General features: G+C 40.0%; 2 protein-coding genes across 5 annotated transcripts; both read right to left on the reverse strand.

Annotated features, from left to right (window-relative positions):
* Positions 1 to 357: 357 nt before the first annotated feature.
* Positions 358 to 11,426, reverse strand: zfyve27 (zinc finger, FYVE domain containing 27). Of its 3 annotated transcripts, XM_017307233.2 has the most exons (14): positions 11,097 to 11,426; positions 8,816 to 9,035; positions 8,636 to 8,706; positions 8,358 to 8,544; positions 7,116 to 7,211; positions 6,315 to 6,427; positions 6,108 to 6,226; positions 5,556 to 5,627; positions 4,522 to 4,542; positions 4,356 to 4,376; positions 2,811 to 2,952; positions 2,639 to 2,685; positions 2,449 to 2,530; positions 358 to 2,067 (listed from the first exon to the last, which is right to left on the reverse strand). In XM_017307233.2, exons 2-14 carry the CDS (start codon positions 9,031 to 9,033, stop codon positions 2,000 to 2,002), a joined length of 1,257 nt encoding a protein of 418 aa, XP_017162722.1. In that variant the 5' UTR covers positions 9,034 to 9,035; positions 11,097 to 11,426; the 3' UTR covers positions 358 to 1,999. The 3 variants fall into 3 exon arrangements, with proteins under 3 accessions (XP_017162722.1, XP_008409175.1, XP_008409183.1); XM_008410953.3 differs by lacking the exon at positions 4,356 to 4,376 and having other exon boundaries at positions 11,097 to 11,424; XM_008410961.3 differs by lacking the exons at positions 4,356 to 4,376; positions 4,522 to 4,542 and having other exon boundaries at positions 11,097 to 11,424.
* Positions 11,427 to 13,186: 1,760 nt separating this feature from the next.
* LOC103465777 (uncharacterized) lies at positions 13,187 to 17,233 on the reverse strand. 2 transcript variants are annotated; one of them, XM_008410929.3, is made up of 4 exons: positions 16,431 to 17,233; positions 15,520 to 16,328; positions 14,614 to 14,910; positions 13,187 to 14,371 (listed from the first exon to the last, which is right to left on the reverse strand). In XM_008410929.3, exons 2-4 carry the CDS (start codon positions 15,923 to 15,925, stop codon positions 13,794 to 13,796), a joined length of 1,281 nt encoding a protein of 426 aa, XP_008409151.1. In that variant the 5' UTR covers positions 15,926 to 16,328; positions 16,431 to 17,233; the 3' UTR covers positions 13,187 to 13,793. The 2 variants fall into 2 exon arrangements, with proteins under 2 accessions (XP_008409151.1, XP_008409142.1); XM_008410920.3 differs by having other exon boundaries at positions 15,448 to 16,328; positions 16,431 to 17,228.
* Between the last annotated feature and the right edge of the window lie 105 nt (positions 17,234 to 17,338).

Raw genomic sequence — 17,338 nt, forward strand, 5'->3', positions numbered from 1 at the left:
GAAGGCCAACGTTTCCTAGCCAGCTGGCAATAAATTTACATCATGACAGACGCAAAAGAGCTAGCTAGCTACTTAGCGGTAGCCACAACCGCTAAGTAGCTCAAGTCACAGAACAGACTGTCTGAGTGAATTTAAGATATCTTAAGGCCTTAATTTTTAGATACGTGAATTTAAGACTTGAAGGATGAGGACACCCTGATAAAGAGAGCTTTTCTTTTAGGCTACGGTCTTTTTTCACCATGACAGACGTTGCAACAGATGACCCCATCCGTCCACAACAGACGTAATTTTACATCAAACTATTTTAGTCATATCAACAATTAAAGACATGGGACCTACTTTATGACATAACAAAAGTGTTTATAGAAGCAGGAATATTTAATGAACCATAAGCATTTACACCACTGCTTAGTACTGACATTATAGCTCAGTTAAAAGACAAATTTCCTTTAAAGATGGAACCCAAATTTTTCAGTTATGTAAAAGTACAACCTGCCCAGCATTAAAAAGAGAAACTGATTATATGTGTATAATGCTTTTAAGGAAAAAAAAGAACTCTGAATGATAAAATCCAAAATAAAATTTAATTCTTGTGCTAAAAACTGGGAGGAATGTTATAAGAAATTCTACATCCAGAATTAAACTGCGGTCACAACTGTTTTTGAATTAATGTTAACGTTTTAATAATGAAGAAGAAGAAGAAAAAAAAAAAAACCCTAACCTTCTCTGCTCAGAGTTGATCACTTAAATTTTCCGAGTTTATTACAATAGTATCATAAACGAACCTTTAAAATATGACCCTAAATTTATAAATAAAAACACAGTCAAGTTGTTCAAATAAAAATCTGCACTTTCTGGAGTTTTAAATTAAATATATTAGCTGTAGAACAAACAGAACATATTACAATAACAGTGTATGTATATAATTACCATAAAAGCAAAGCAAACGGTTACAATCATCTGTGTCTGATTAAAAATCGACTCTTCACCGCGACACAACGTCAGTTCTTCAAGTCAAGTCCTGCTTGCAAGAGAGAGTGAGGCTGTGGTAAATGTTTCAGGTGGATTCTGGGACTTTCATCCAGTCAGACCAGAGTCCGTCCAGTTCGAAGAGAAGCTTCCTATGCTGCTGCGGCGACAAGCGCATTTTACCCACACGGAAGCAATAAAACCAGAAGGAGGCAACAAGTCGATAGTTATTTTGTAAAAGTCTTTGTTCTGCTTAACGTTGTGCTTTTTTCACCCCCTCGCCCCCACTTCAAATTTTGCTGACTCTACATGTTCTTCCTCAGGTCACAGGCAGTACTCCAGCAGCAGGATCCCGTCTGAAACACAACTGGGCGTTTCGTCTAAACGTTTAGGAATAAATTATCTCAGTGAGTTCAGGTAAGCCAACAAAATATGATAACTGAGCAACACTGTGCAATCTCCACATTAGCGGGCCAAAGCTAGACGCAGAACGTCGATCCATCATTAATTTGAACGCACCGACTCCAGTTTTGTCCACTTTGGAAATTCATCCAAAAGCGTCTCACATTTGCAGAACGCCCTTCACTTTGTTCTTATAGAGAATCCCTCTCAGTACGACTCGTCTGCCCCACAGGACAGGAAACGTAAAGCAGATTAAAAACCTAAACCAAGGTATCCATCCTGTTCGGTTTTGGCATTTAGACTTCTCTCAGCTCAGAGAGAGGTATAAATGTAGGTTCCTTTGACTGAGAACCCATAATGATCTGTGTCAACCCTTAAAGACTCATGAAGTCAAACTGCAATTACTTGACAGATTTAGCAGGAAACATCTAAAAACACACTACAGGAGCAATCCCACAAGCCACATGAGAGGTTTACAGAGGGATGGCAGCTGGTAAAGGCAGGAGGGTCCTGGAAGTTCCACGTGGGAAATTGTCTGGACAGCGAGTACGAGCCTTTACTACACAACCGAAGCATGTAGGTTTGGGTTTCAGTGAAGGACTCCGGAGACAAAAATCAGTCTGCCGTCTCATTGTAACTTGAGAATGGAATAGCAGGCAGTACACACAAACACTGTCTCTCTCTGCGCCTCTGGAGCTGAAACAGAAACAGGAAGCAGAGGATGAGACGCAGCAGGAAAAATAAACAGCAACTGGAAGCGACTGGCATGAAGGGGTCTCTGACTCTGGTCCTCTAAACCTACTGTCCTGCAACTTTTACATGCATACAGACTCTAACCTGGATCAAATGAATGACTCATTACCAGACTTCTGAAGTCTGCCATTTGATTCAGGTGGTTTGGAACAGAAATCCACCTAAAAGTCGCAGTAGCTTAAATCAGAGACAGCTGCTTAAATAGAAACTGGCAAACCTGTTTTTAAAACCGCCACGTTAAGAAAATTTTTCTCCTTAAAAAATGTAATCATAATTAAAGCTGACATGATTGTGTCTATTATTGTTATTATTATGTATTCTCACCTGTTGCCCCCATGAAGGACCTGGGCACCTTGCTGGAACAGCATCGGGAGCAGAAGCTGTTGCCACAGTTGCTGCAGTTTCTCTACAACATAAAGGCGCGTTAGTTCAATTTAGAGCCAAGGAAACGATTCGGCTAGAATAGATAATGATGTAAAAGCTGAAACATTTAAAAGGAAAGTTTCGGTCTCACCCTCTTCTTCAATACTGAGAAGACGGCATTGCAGCTGGAACAGTTGCCTTTGGAGATAAAAAGAGAACAATGAAAGGTTGATGCACTTTAAGGTTTTTCTTCCCTATTAATCAGGTCTAAAAATAGACCAAAAAAAAAAAAAGACCCAGAAAACGGGTCAGAGCTGACTGACCCATGCTGGTGGCAGGGTAGCGTTTCCGGAGCCTCTCCGTCAGTTTGGACACCTTGCTGCGGATCGGCTCATTTCGACTCAAGAAGCCGTTCTCAGAGACCGTGTCATATTCAGGAGCGCCAAGAGGTCCGTCATCATCCTCCTTCGGAAGATGGAAAAACGAAATAAAAAAACTGTTATCTCAGTTTATAAAACCTGAGTTTTTATGTACTCCTTCCAGATTAAATTCAGCCAAAAACAATCACTAATGTTTGAAAAATTTAGCACCTTCAGTATAGCTAGTGAGGCCACAAATGTAATAATTAAACCTAAAAATTCATGCATTTACAGTGCAAATACACGCAGCACATGCATTAGTCTTATAATGAGATCAAAGTCATGAAGGGAATCAATATTTTGAGCCTATAAGTTTTACATTGGATTAAGGTCCTGGGATTAGTGTGATCCCACAATAATGCCAACGTTGTTCTGGAACCAGGATGCTGCTCTCTTTACTGGAGTGTTTGGACTTGTTGTCTTGTTGAAACACACAATGGAAGGACATTTACTCTGGTCAACATTAGTTTTTATAGGATGCTTCACCTGCACTGAGGCTTGAAATCGGTGTTGGGAGGTCATCTGATCAACCATCTACAACCCAAGATCCAATAAACAAACATTCTTTCACCAGTTCAGAAAATCTCTCTCCCAGACCCGTACATTGGTTCTTGGGCTAATTGCAACAACAAAACTTCTTGCCAATTGCCTGACTTTACATTAGCTTCTTCTGATAGCTGCAGCAGTCTAAGGTCAGTGTAGACCTTTCATGTAATGACTGATGGATCCTTTGAGGTTTACTCTACTACACCTAATAGTCGATTATTTCTCATGTAGAAACATAATTTCTACAAAAATGTTGATCTTGATTGAAATTATGGTTCTGCTATTTTTTTGGCACAACTGTAAAAAAAAGAAAAGAAAAAATCGTCGGTCATCAGCAGGTCAGCTTAGTTCACTGAAACAGAGCAGGAAGCCATGTCAGGTTTTCAAAAATAAATATAACCATATTAGGGATGCACAATCGACATTTACATTGTTACTGGTCGTTGTTAGTCAATCTATAAAATATTGGTATCAATCCAATAAATAAAAAGTGGTTGATGTTAATAACGGGTGGCGTTTGCTTGGACATTTGACTGTGACATTGATTGGGGTTGTTTAAGGGAAGTATAGTAGTAATGTTTTCCATAGTGTCAAAAGGGGCAGCGAAATATATATAATAATGTAAAATATTGGTCAACATCAGTTATCGGCCGCAACAACTACTTTAATATTGGCCTAAATTTACACGTCAGTGCATCCCTAAAATGTTTTTTATGACTCATGCATACATGTTAATATACAGAGGGAACAGGCATCTGAGCAAAACATCCCATAATATGCTTTCAGTTACAAAAGCATACAGACACTGACAATCCTTAATGAGGATGTTTTAATAAATTGGATGGAGGAGAAAAGCTGATTTCACTAATGTGCCTCGTGGATGGATGGATGGAATCCACTTACCAACAAGAGCAAAGGGGTTTCCTTGTTAGGAAACAGAACAGCACATGAGAACAACTTGAAATAACACAGCCATGCTTTGAAGGCAGAACCAACCACCACACAAGGTCACGCGCACGACACATGAAGTTTTGCTTGTGGAGGAATTTCAGAAGTGGGGAAAACTCACCTGTAGAGCAACTGAACTTTCCTGAGTAAACAGGACAGCGTGAGGGGAAAACAGGAGGAATCAGAGCTTTTAATTTCCAAAACAACGAATGGCAAATGTAGACTATTTTCAAAATGTGTGTTGGAAAATGAAGAAAATACTCCAGAATGTTGAATGTAATAAAACCGGGCTCGTTTCATTTGCTTTAACAGAACAGTTTCTGTTATCCTTACGTTAAAGTCTGTCTGAGCCACATCAGTTATAGACATGCATTACTGATGCACCAATTAATTAAGCCAGTGACTGATGGCAAACCAATGCTCCTTCCTGTTCAGCAGGTCAAATTTCAAAGCAATAAAAAAAATAAATAAATACTATCAGCCCCTAAAAGCCTAATATTTGACATCTGATGCAGGGGTTGAATTTGCGTCACAAGACTGTAAAGACAACAAGGTTATTTAGGGCTTGTGCAAACATGAAATGTGATGCCTTTTGTCATACATGTGCATAAATCACAGGAACAGCAAACTAAGGTTGGCCCATACAACGCTAGCAGCAGTATTGCTTTGAGAAAAAAAAATAATTATATATATATATATATATATATATATATATATATATATATATATATATATATATATGAAAATGTGTGTGTGCATGTATATAAATTTAAAAACGTAAAAATTGAGGTGAAGCTGTAGTAAGCGTGGCTCATTCATTTATTTTATTAACTTCTTGTTCAACTGCTTATCTTTTCCTTAGAACATTTTAAATAAAGCAAGATTAAAATGTAAGGTTAAAATTATACTAGAAAGAAATAACGTGTCCTAACTGCAGCATGTAATCTGCGCGACTACCTGACTGATTATGTTTCTCTGAGTGCTTGGATGTCTCTTTAACTGCAGCCAGAAATGTTCAGTTCTGTGTCTGGGGATTATCTGAAAATGGGATTGTCTAGGCAAATTCTTTCCTCTGGCCATGACAGACTGTGGGATTACAGGCTCAGCAGGAAAGGGAACTGGATCTTCAAATATCAGCGTGAGGTTTGTTTTTACCTCGATTGCATCTTTAAACTCGTCATCAGGCTCAGCCTCCTCTGCTTCTTCTATGCTGCCAGGAGAGAGGTCCTGTTGAAAACAAACACACACACACACACACACACACACACACACACACACACACACACACACACACACACACACACACACACACACACACACACACACACACACACACACACACACACGACCACTATTATGCAGACATCTTGTAAAACCCTGTTGCCTCCTGAATCAGCCGCCTGGACAGTAGAGATTAAACGGAGATTACAAGAGATAAATTAAAATATAAGCACACAAATGAATGTCAACAGTGATGCTTTGTGTTACCTTATTGTCTCTAATCTGAGGCCCTGTCCATTTGTTTAATATGAGGAAAAAAAATCAACATGGATGACAATGTACCATGTTTGTCAATCTATGGATTTGCACTACATTAAATACGATGAGTTCAGCCCACGTGGTAAACAGAATAAGAAGCTTACAGTTGCGGCTGGTTTTACCATAAATCACAACATCTGAAACGGTCACATTCTTTGGTAATCTCACCTCCAGGCTGGTTGGGGTTGGAGTCTGGTCCGCCGTGTTGGCGGGTTCCTGCTCCTCACTCAGCCCCTCTAAGGTCTGCGTCTGACCCAAGTGAAACAGGTTCCTGAGGTCCAATAAAACTGAAAACACACATCAATGAAACATTAGAAAAAAAAAAAATCAAAACCATCCCAGGAGTTATTGTTAAATGTGTATGAATGAACCAACCTCTGTAGAAGTCTCTGTTCCACAGGAAGACAATACTGTTAAGCCCAGCAAGCACCCAGCCCAAAGGAGCGACATACAGCAGGCAAACCACTATTAGCACTGCTCCATAAAACCTGGAAGGAGGAGCAACGGAAGAATCAGACAACAGTCGGACACAGTATTCAGTCAGTTTTGACCTGACTTGAATGTTCAAATACAATTATTCATTTTGAATATACTCCAAATTTTGTTCTGAAGTAAGTTTGTATGTTCGTAAATAAGTTCGAAAAGAAGTAAGCTTGTAAAATAGTAAGTTTGTAATTAATAGTAAGTTCGCAAAGAAGTATGTTTGTAAAGAAGTGAGTTTGTGTGTTCATAGGTAAGTTTGTAGATAAATAAATTTAGAAGTAATTAAGTTTGTAAAGAAGTAAGGTCATAAGTCAAGTAAGTTAATTCATAAGAAAGTACATACATAAGTACGTCACAAGTTTGAACGCAAGTAAGTTTATTATATAAGTTCATACATAAATAAATGTATGAAGTAGTAAGTTCATATATAAGGAAGGCTTAGACCACAGAAAAAGAATGGCCTTTTTTTTCTTACAAAAAAAAAAAATTATAATAATAATTCCAAACTCAGCCACAAATCTCACACGAAGGGCAAGATGTGTAGTATATTACAATTACAGTACCATTTCAATATTGATAGCTCCAAGGTTCAGTGTGCTGAAGAAAAACGGCTGAATCACATGCAGTGTTCATGTATTTGTGTGTGTTAGTGCGCGCGCGCACTAACACACACACACACACACACACACACACCTCGATGATGTGGCATGATCATCCCAGTATAAGACCTTATAAATAGCTTCTGCTGACTGACAGGCAGAGGACAACATTTCATCCAGGTGCTTCAACCTGTTGGAGACGGTAAACACAAACAGAAATAATAATGTAGCATGCTATTAAAAGAAGCAATTATAACTAGATTAGATGTAAATGAATGTTGCCGCAAAAAATATGCAAAGTCATTGTGTGAAGTAGTGTTGCTAGTAAAAAAAACTTTCGGAGCACAGACGGGCTTCAGTTGAGAAACTATAATGAAAGTTGCCTGATGCACGAATGTTACTGTGTACACATGTGCAGGTGCATATTTTGTCTAAACTTCAGCAGCATTAAATCTCCCCAATATTTACTTAAGATATCACAACCCTACATCCAACCAACCTCTTTCTTGACTTAATTACTCTGGGTTTTACGCCAACAATGAAAAAAATACTTTCACCCTTCACAATAAAACTCCACAGTGAGACTGCAGTGGTTACTGCAGCTCTCTTTGTGTCTGTGCACTATGCCTTCATGTGGAGGAGAGCTGTACAGAAAGCAGCTGAAACTGTACTCATTAAAACATTATGAAGTCCAAAGTGAAACAATACGTTTATGCCACAAGAAACCAGTGTTTTCAGTAAGTTTTGCCACAGGATTAACGGGACCTGCAGAGAAATGTACCAATGAGTCATATCAACATACAGAGACAAAAAGCTAGTATTAGCTTAGCCATTTAGCAAACTACCCAACAAGAAAACTTTTCAGCGTTTCAGGTTTTGCCTTCTCAAAACATTGGAGTAGTTTTCCCAGCCCAGTTAACCCAATGCAGAATTGGCTTTGACGCAGAAAGTCCAACTGGGACTCTGTTTAGCAGAGAGCCGAGTCGCTCTCTGATAAACAGAAGAGAGTGACTTTGCAGAACATCACTGGTGAGGGAGATCAGTGGGACAAAAATCACAATACTAATGAGCTCATCTAATATAGACAAAATGTAATATTTTTGGGAGGTTTTGAGCATATACATTGCTTTGGTGTAATTAACTTTGACGCTGTATTGGACTGGGACTTGCTTTTGGTAAATGAATCACCTTAGGTGACTGGGATAAATATCAGGGACCAAAAAAAAAATATTGCTTAGGAGATCCTGAGCCTCAGATGTGACCAATACTTATTAAATCTACACGGTTTAATAAGGTTACATGGTCACTGCCTGCAAACCAGCACTTTGTATCTTACAGGTCTTTGATTTCCAGCATGGCCTCTTGTTTGGTGAGATTCACTGTCTGCAGGTCTCTACGATGCACAGCGTGGTATCGCCTCTTCTGCAGCTCCGCTTCCGACGCTCTGCTCCCGCACCTGTCCTGCAGGTAACCCAGGGCAGCAGGCGCCGAAACTGCCACCACGCTCACTGTGAACCAGCCAGCTGATACCAGAGGAGAGAAAAAAAAACAACTGCTTTATCAATTATTAAAATGCATAACAACAGAGCAGGGCTACTATTTATGTCATCATACCTTCAGTAATTGTGCAAAAGAAGACATTAAGGAACACACACACAAGAAGAGAGCACACCGGCATCTTCCATCTGAGCAATGAAAAAACAAATAAAACAACAAATATGATTAGAGGTCTTCGGGGGTAGGGGGGTAAATTACAACAACATGCTGGTTCAAGACATAAGCACCCGTACATACCCGAGCAGATAGCGAATGAGCTCCACTGCGTCCACAACCGGTTCTAGGAACAGAGCCATTCTCTTGTAGGACACCACCATGTTTAGGAGGTCAAAGTTCGGTGGGCAGCGAGGACTCCCCAACTCTGAGGCATCCGGAGAGCCTGGGGTCTCTTTAGATAACGAGTGCACCAACTCTCCCCGTTCCCCTGAACCCTCTCCATTGCTGTGCATTGCCATCTCTGGGCAGCGAGTAGAAAAAAAGAAAAAAGAAAAGAAAAAAAAAAGACAAGCAGACCGGATGCAATCAATGAAACAAGAAACTCGACTGGGTGCAAAAGTCACCCAGTCATAAAAAGTTGCTTCCCGGAGCAGTTTCTCTTTAATGAAAGGAAAGCATTTCAAAAGTTTCCAATATAGTCGAGGCGAGGTCGTTAGCGTAGCACATATATCAACAACGAGGCAGTTCAAAGTGATTTACACCTTGAAAACATAGTACAGTAACCAAATAGGAAACAGCAGTAAGCATAATATTTTGTCAAAAACCATTATCATCAAGAAAATATACATAAAATGTGCTGACGACTAATGTTTCAGTTATTTCCGGTTTTTGAGTGTTGCAACAATTTAGATTGTGATTTAGTCACATTTTAACATCATGTCCTATCTGCCTCCCTGAGCCCTCGCCTCTGTGTTACCAAGATCTAAAGAAAAAACAGAGAAAGTTCAACCAATGGCCAAATACATTTTGGCAAGCATCGTTCCTGTGTGGGTTTGTACTGCCCAGAGTCCATCTAACGAGCAGTTAGTGAAATATTATAGCCTCCTGAATTATGCATCCAAAGAGTCATTTGAGAATGCAACTTGGACCGCAAAACCGTGACGACTAATGGGGATGGGCATTTATCGTATTGTTGTAAAAATCTAAAAAAAAAACAATAAGCGTCAATTTATCATAACCAACAATGAAAATAATGTCTTAAAACATCAAAGGTTTTATCCATGTTATTTTTTCACTGCTGATTTCAAGAGAAATAAATAATCAATAAAGTTAAATAAAAAATACATGGTGGTGTCCCGAAGAAGTCCTTTTCAAAATAGATGTTAATTAAGGGTAGTGTTGGTGTTTGTGGGGTTTTGACTGCGGTTGTATCCAGTCACAGCCACACACAACTGCCTAAAAAAAAAAAAAAGACTAAAGTCGTCATTTTTTTAAATCGCTTTTCAAAAAATACCACAAAACTGTGTGATAAAATTTTAAGTCCTTATTTCCCAGGGAATGCTACAATTGTAATTTGACTGTGCAGCTCTAGTTTGAAGCTGGAGAATGGTGCCTAGCGGAAATAAGTCATCTGACTCAAAGTAACTTGAACTAACATCTGGATAAGTTCTGGATCAATGATCTCGTTTCTGCAATGTAATCTGATTACATTGTTTAATTAAAATGTTCATGCTTAGTTTATGATTAATTTTAAACAAAAAAAAAAAACAGGAAAGAAATAATCACATTTTGGTTTTCGCAACACCGCAAACACGAGAAGAATGTGACGCTTTAGTCAGATGAGAGCAGAATTAAACTTTTTGATTGCAAAATGCTTTGTGTGGTTTACAGGTACATGGAATATGGTCAAAGGTTGTATGTAGTTTAGACTGCAACAAAAGATTCCAGACTTTTGCCTGAAGCATGCTGCCATCATACTTCAGGCTGCATGATAAGCATTCAGCCAGGGCTTAAAAATGGAATAACTAGGATCAAAGCATATATTAGAATGACCTAGTCAAAGTCTGAGGCTTAGAAGTGAGAATCTGTGATAAGATTAGGGTTATTATTTTAAAGAATGACCAAAACAAAAAGTCTGCTAACACACTTAGCAGACTTATTATTTGTCAAAAACTTTTAAAAAGGACTTAAATTTTAACATATTCACTATCTAGTTCTGGTCGATCACAATCAAGAAACGTGACAAAAGGTGTAAACGGGTGAAGGGGTATAAGTACTTTGAAAGGCAATGCACATGACAGTGAAAGTGGCTTCCTATAAGATAGAACCGGTGTAGCCTTTAAAAACCTGCTCGAGCAGTTTTCCTATTAAAACGCGAATATTTCCAATAGAGTCACAACAGAATGAACAGGCAGCTCAAACAATTGATGCTAGCAGCTGCCGTGGCCCGAGAGAGATGTGGTCAAAACAGGAAAGTGAACTCTGAATGGAGAGCACGGAACACTACATAATAACACGAATGTGGGAGCATTTCATGTTTCACATAGCTTAAAATATGAGGTAGGAGTAGATAATAACTCACTGTGAGCAGAGAGAGAGTCCAGGAGCAGCAACAGCAGCTGCAGAGGAGAAGAGAGGAGCTCAGGCGAAACTAACGAAACCCACCGACATCATGAGACCGGGGAGGGAGGAAGAGCCTCCAAACTCGACCAGCTCCGGTACCATGACTGCAGACGGTCCGTCCGAACAGCCTGGCTCATTAAAACTGCCACAGAGGGGGAAACACGACAAAAACCGCCGGTTTTTGGCTAGCGGCTATCTTTGTTAGCTCGGTGTTGTTCAGAGAACGTTCGCTTCCCATTCTAATCCAGGATGAATAGTCGATAGCAGAAAGCGGGCTGATCAGTACAGAAGAGTCGATCACAGAGCAAAATGATCAATTTCAACACATAGATAGATAGATAGATAGATAGATAGATAGATAGATAGATAGATAGATAGATAGATAGATAGATAGATAGATAGATAGATAGATAGATAGATAGATAGATAGATAGATAGATAGATAGATAGATATTAACTCAGAAGTTATTTCAGAAAAGAAAAATTGTGGTTTAATAAGACCTTATTATCCTTACATCTAAATCTGCCAGGAAACTTAGCTGTACCTAGATTGACCCCACCAACACACACAGACACACACAGCCTCACAACTCAATATTTGGGTAAATTATGCGTGGCAAGTTGTAAAGAAACCACGATAAACTTCCAGCTTAATACCCATTTTAGTGTCACTTGTGCTGGCTGACATTCTTGTATGGACATGGCATTTAAGCTTACTTTTCAAGGTCAGGGCCATTCTAGAAGCTTAAGTGCTGCTTAGCGTCAAAGATTTTTTTTTTTTATCTCATGGGTCATCCAATAGGATAAAGACCCAACACACAACTAAAAGCACCCAAGAATGGATAAGAGCAAAACATTGGACTATTGTGAACTGGCCATCTGAGTCCTGATCTGAATCCCATTGCATATCTGTAGGAGGAGCTGAAACATGCCATCTGGAGAAGGTTCCCTTCAAACCTGAGCATTTTGCCCACTAGGAGTGAACCATAATACCTGTGGACAAGAGCAGACGTTTCATTGATAGTTACAGAAACTATCCATAATTTTTATGAATAAAGAAACTATCCATAATTTTTGTCCTGTTTTATTTGTTGTTTAATTATTATTATTCTGTTGAATTCAAAAGCAACATCTGATTTTCACTGGTAAATTTTCAGTAATTTGTTTTATTACTTCTGTCAGCTTTTTGTTCATTAATGTTACACATTTTGTATTCACATGTGTGAATATTAGTATAAACTGTACGATTTTCAACCCTCCCAACTTATTAGAAGTCACTGTGAAGAAGAGGGGAGGAGTGCTCAATGCTACTCTTGTGCAATGTTTAGAAACAGAGGAAGTGTTTATAGTTGTTGAAAAAGGAAGTTGTTTTTTTTTAGCTCTTATCAGTTCAGTATTAGCTAAGATGGGAAGTGAGTAGAGAACTTTCTGTCACTTCTTACAGCTGCTTTTTCTCTACAGCTCATCAGAGTACAATAAAAACTATTGCAAACTCAAATCGCATAGGCCGTAGCTAAAACAGATTACAACCGGCTGCCAGTTAAGACAAATTAAATACTCAAGTTTTAGGACTTTGATGCTATTTGCTTTTCTCATGTTCCTGATCTTCAAACACGCTGTTCCCACTTTAGTTTTATCTTCAGAGCAAACATCTTATCAAGCAGTTACTGCAACAGGCAGGAAGCTTCTGACAGGGCATGATTGTCTGATTAAAATAAGTTTCAGTTGGACAGTTGTCATGTTGTGATGTTTTCCTAAACATGACCCGCCTGACTGAATGATGTGGATCTGTTTAAGAACTGGCTGGTAAAACATTATATTGCTTGCATATTTCTAAAATGATCATTTGAGTTATTGTCAGATGAAGTTAAATGCCAGGTTTTTGACTGACAGTAATTGCTTTGCTTATCCAAACTGAAGTTCCGAGTGTAATTTGTATGTTGGCGTTAAATATTTAGTTTTTTGTCATTACCCAGCATGAGATGAAAGGGAGAAATGATCTTTGTCGCCCTCTACTGGTATCGCAAATAAGCACACAAGTCAACAATACCAGCTCAAACTGGCTCATACAGTGATTTTATTTAAATACGAAAAATAGAACGACAAAAAACAGCACTTTGATTGAAATCGGGAGGCCCCACATAAAACATAAAATGTCATTATGCACTACAATTATTATTTTCACAATACACTATACCTGTATACGGCTATTAAAATAGTTAATCTAATACATTCCACCGTTTGAAGGTTTTATTAAATGCTGACTCAGTCATTGCAGCTCCACCACGTAAAAAGGCTAATTTGTGAAAACACATCGTCAAGAAAACATTTTAAAAGAAGACCCTGTAAAAACCACGTATAAAAATATTTACTCTTAAAGCTTCAGAGCATTTCAATAAATTAAAAGCGCAATCGAAACCCCTGATGTAGTATTTCTTTTCAAAACGTGACACTTGCGTATTGTATTGACTCTTTACAGATTTTGACTGACAGCCAATTAATCCTTTTTTTCTAAAAAAAAAAAAAAAAAGTTATGATATTGGAAATTTATAGTCAAAATCAACCCTGGGGAAGACTGCTGACAAACTGATATTTTTAATCATCTGCTTTAGATTACTATAATTTAATGCATTAAAGAAGTTAACACTCTCCAAATCTACTGCTGGTTATCGCTGTGAGAGCGCTGGTGGAATTTGAGCCCTCCACAGTTCCTGAACGACTTCCCGCACTGCCCGCAGACGTACGGCTTCTCCCCGGTGTGGATGCGGAAATGCCGGGTGAGTGCTCCCGAGTGGCGGAAGCACTTGAGGCACACGGAGCAGGTGTACGGCCTCTCTCCGGTGTGGATGCGCAGGTGGGTCTTCAGGTTCTCCAAGCGGTTGAACTCTCGGCTGCACACGGTGCAGCGGAAGGGGCTGCAGCCCGGGGGGTACAGCTGCAGCCTGGTTCGCGGGCCCCCCGCTACGGGCGGCAGACAGCGCTGCTGGAGCCTCTGGCGGCACTGGCCGTAGTGTCGCCGCAGCAGGCTGGGCAGGGGGAAGGTCTGACCGCAGAACTTGCACGTGGGAACGCCGGCGACGCTGCGGCCTGCCTCCAGGTGGAATCTGTGGACCTGCGGAGGAACTTGTGATACGGAAGCTTGTTCGGCCAGGTGGAAGATGTTTGGAAACTCTGGGGAGACGGACTGGAGGTCGGAGGCTGAAGGGAGGCTGCTGCTCACGTCTGGAGGACAAGCTGAGGGAATGAAAACAAATCGGATAAAACCGTAATGTCATGATGAAAAATGTAAGGTTTTGTTTGTCACAAACATTGTATTTTTTTGCTTGTTTTAACATGAGAAAGTGAAGTTGTTTTTTTTTACTGGATAGAGAGGGCAAAATGTCTCTTGTCGACCGATGGACCAAACATTTAAAACCTTAAACAGAAATGCTCCTGCACATTTCTTCAACTTTGAGCTCATCTGGTTTGCCTCTTACCTTGATCTACCCTTGCACCGAGAAGACGAGTCTCTGGATCTTGACTCTGAATATCTGTCTCCTCTGGCGGCCACCCGATGCCCTCCATGCTTAAGTTTTCCTCTTTAATTAATTGCAAGCAGCAGGATGCCCCACTCCTTTGCTCTTCCAGTCTTTCCTGCTTCACGATTACTTCCTGCATTGTAGATTTGATGGCTGTGCTGAGAGGCTGCGCCGACTCTGGAGCTCGTGGGTTTCGACATGTTATCACACCTTCGTTTTTCAATGCAATCATCCGAGATGTCATCTCGGTGGGATCTATGAAAAAAAAAATGAAGCAAATTGTAAAAACAGAAAAATGTTCAACAGAATGTTTTGTTGTAAGGACACTGAATGTAATACAAAAAAGTGCATAGACTTTTCTTTTTACCATCTGCATTTTGCTGAACATTTTAGGAATGACTCTTTCCTGTTCAAACATGACTATGCACCAATGCACAAAGCAGTCTATAAAGAAACGAATGAGTAAGTTTGGTGTGGAGGAACATGACTGGCCTGCAGAGTCCTGACCTCTACTCAATAAAACATCACTGGGATGGATTGGAAAGAAGACTGCAAACCAAGCCTTGTAGTCCAACATCAGCGTCTGACCTCACAAATGAGCATTTCTAAGAATGGTCATCGTTTCCCCCAAACATTAAGGAAAGTTTTCTTAGAGTTTAAGCTAAATAGGCAAATGCTGAGCTGATATAAACCTTTAGCATTAAAGTTCGTGTGCGAGAGTAAACCAATACCATCGGCAATGTGGTGTAAATGAAACATAACACCTATGTGCACACAGACATGTTGCCCTACCTTTATTATGATCCTTTTCTTGTTCTGAGGCTACATTGGCTAGCAGCTCTTCACGTCTGTTCATATATTCACCTCGAACATCCGGGCCAGGGCGGCCGTGACCTGCAAGTTCACTCCTGATCTCGGCGCTTTCTGTTGTAGCATTTGTGTTTAGACCGCAGGGCGTAGGGTGGGGCGCCTCGCCTCTTCGCATAACGCCTCTGTCATTATCCTCAAGCCGCTCACATTCAGCCAGCATCTCTTCTGCCCGCTGCAGCTTCTCTTTCAGGGACTCGTTTTCCCTCCGCAGCTCTACATACATGTCGCTTGTCGCCTGACCTACGAGCGTTCGCACCTCCCGGACTGCGATCTCCACAGCCACTTCCAGAGCTCCGTGTATCGCAGCAACAAGCTCCTCTTGAATTGATCGCACAGCCTCAGATCCGCATAATGAAGGCGCAAACGCTCGCCTTTGCGCCCCGGACAGCTGCGGCTTCATGGCGCATTCAGTTTTTTTGTAATATTTTTCGTTGACTGACCTAGGTTTGCTGCTGGTTTGTAAACCGAAACTCCACTTCCGCACAATACGATATGTATGGAATTTCAGTCGCTCTCAAAAAATTGAGGTTGGGATTCTGGCAGCTCCCACACATTGCGACACCTAACGGTGGGCGTGCTAAACTGCAACTATCCACAAAAAACCCGCACACCCGTCATGATACTAGACTTTATTACAGTATCCAACAATGGTCAAATCCCATATTCAACGGCAAGCACACCAAAATGTCTCTCCGCCGTGTCCGCCATTACTCTCAGCCTTTGTAGTTGTCCAAGTTTGATAGAATCCAACCGGAAGGCCCGAGGATGGCCACAAACATCACAGCAAGGACAAACATGGACTCCTTTAGAGAAAGAAACAAATGAAATAAGTCAAACAAGAAACAGTGTAATTTTCTAACAAAACATAAAAAAAAAGAAAATCTATTTTGGTGCTTCGAACTTACCACACCGCCTATTTTATCTTTGGGGGTCTTATCGCGGATGTAAGGTGCGCTTTGCTGAACAACACACATTCTGGAAAGTTGAATCGTTCGAGATTTCAGCAGTCCGACAAAAAGTCTATTCATATTCAGTTTTTACAAACTGTCTCCAAAGAAAAATAAAAGTGTTACAAATTTGCCGAAGCGGAGCCATACAGCTGCTTATATTGCACTCACACACCTGCTGGCTGATTGGCGTTGCGTTCAGGTGTCACAAGGAAAATTACATACCATGAAATCAGAGAATCGTACAACATAGCGCTATTATTTGAAAAACCTGCTTGTAGAACCCACTTAATAGGCTCTACAATCAATAAAACAAATGTTGCATCAAATGAGTCCAGTCATTATGCTACTTCCTCCTGTTTACTGTTGGTTTTTGAAGAATTTCCCTCTAATGAAGAGACAGTCGAGAAATATTTAAGAAGGAGATCTGGTTACTGCAGTTTATTTGAACTATTTTTACATTTAGTGCACCAATTCGTAATTTTCTCTTGACCTTGACACAGGCTAGTCTTAATGTAATTGTCCTGTCTGTTGTAGTGGTATTATATATCTCTTGCTGTGCCTTTAATTCTGAATTGGATCACTGTTTTGTTGATCCTGTTTTCTCTTAGCGAACCTCTGCGTTGTGTTCCAGCTTTTCTAATTGAGCTACTAGACAACTTGGACTACTTAATCCCAAAGTTGTTTCCTGTTTGTTTACTCCACCCAGTGCTTTTAATATCCATGAAACTAAAAACAGATTAGAAACACATCAAATCTTATGTCACTCAACACACTTAAAAAACAAAAACAAAAGCTGAAATCTGCAATTGGTCTGCTAAGCATTCATCTTGTGCCAGTAAAATGCAATTGAGTCCACTCTTCAA

The sequence above is a fragment of the Poecilia reticulata genome, chromosome 1 (genome assembly GCF_904066995.2).
Source record: "Poecilia reticulata chromosome 1, P_reticulata-male-v2, whole genome shotgun sequence".
Taxonomy (NCBI): Eukaryota; Metazoa; Chordata; class Actinopteri; order Cyprinodontiformes; family Poeciliidae; genus Poecilia; species Poecilia reticulata.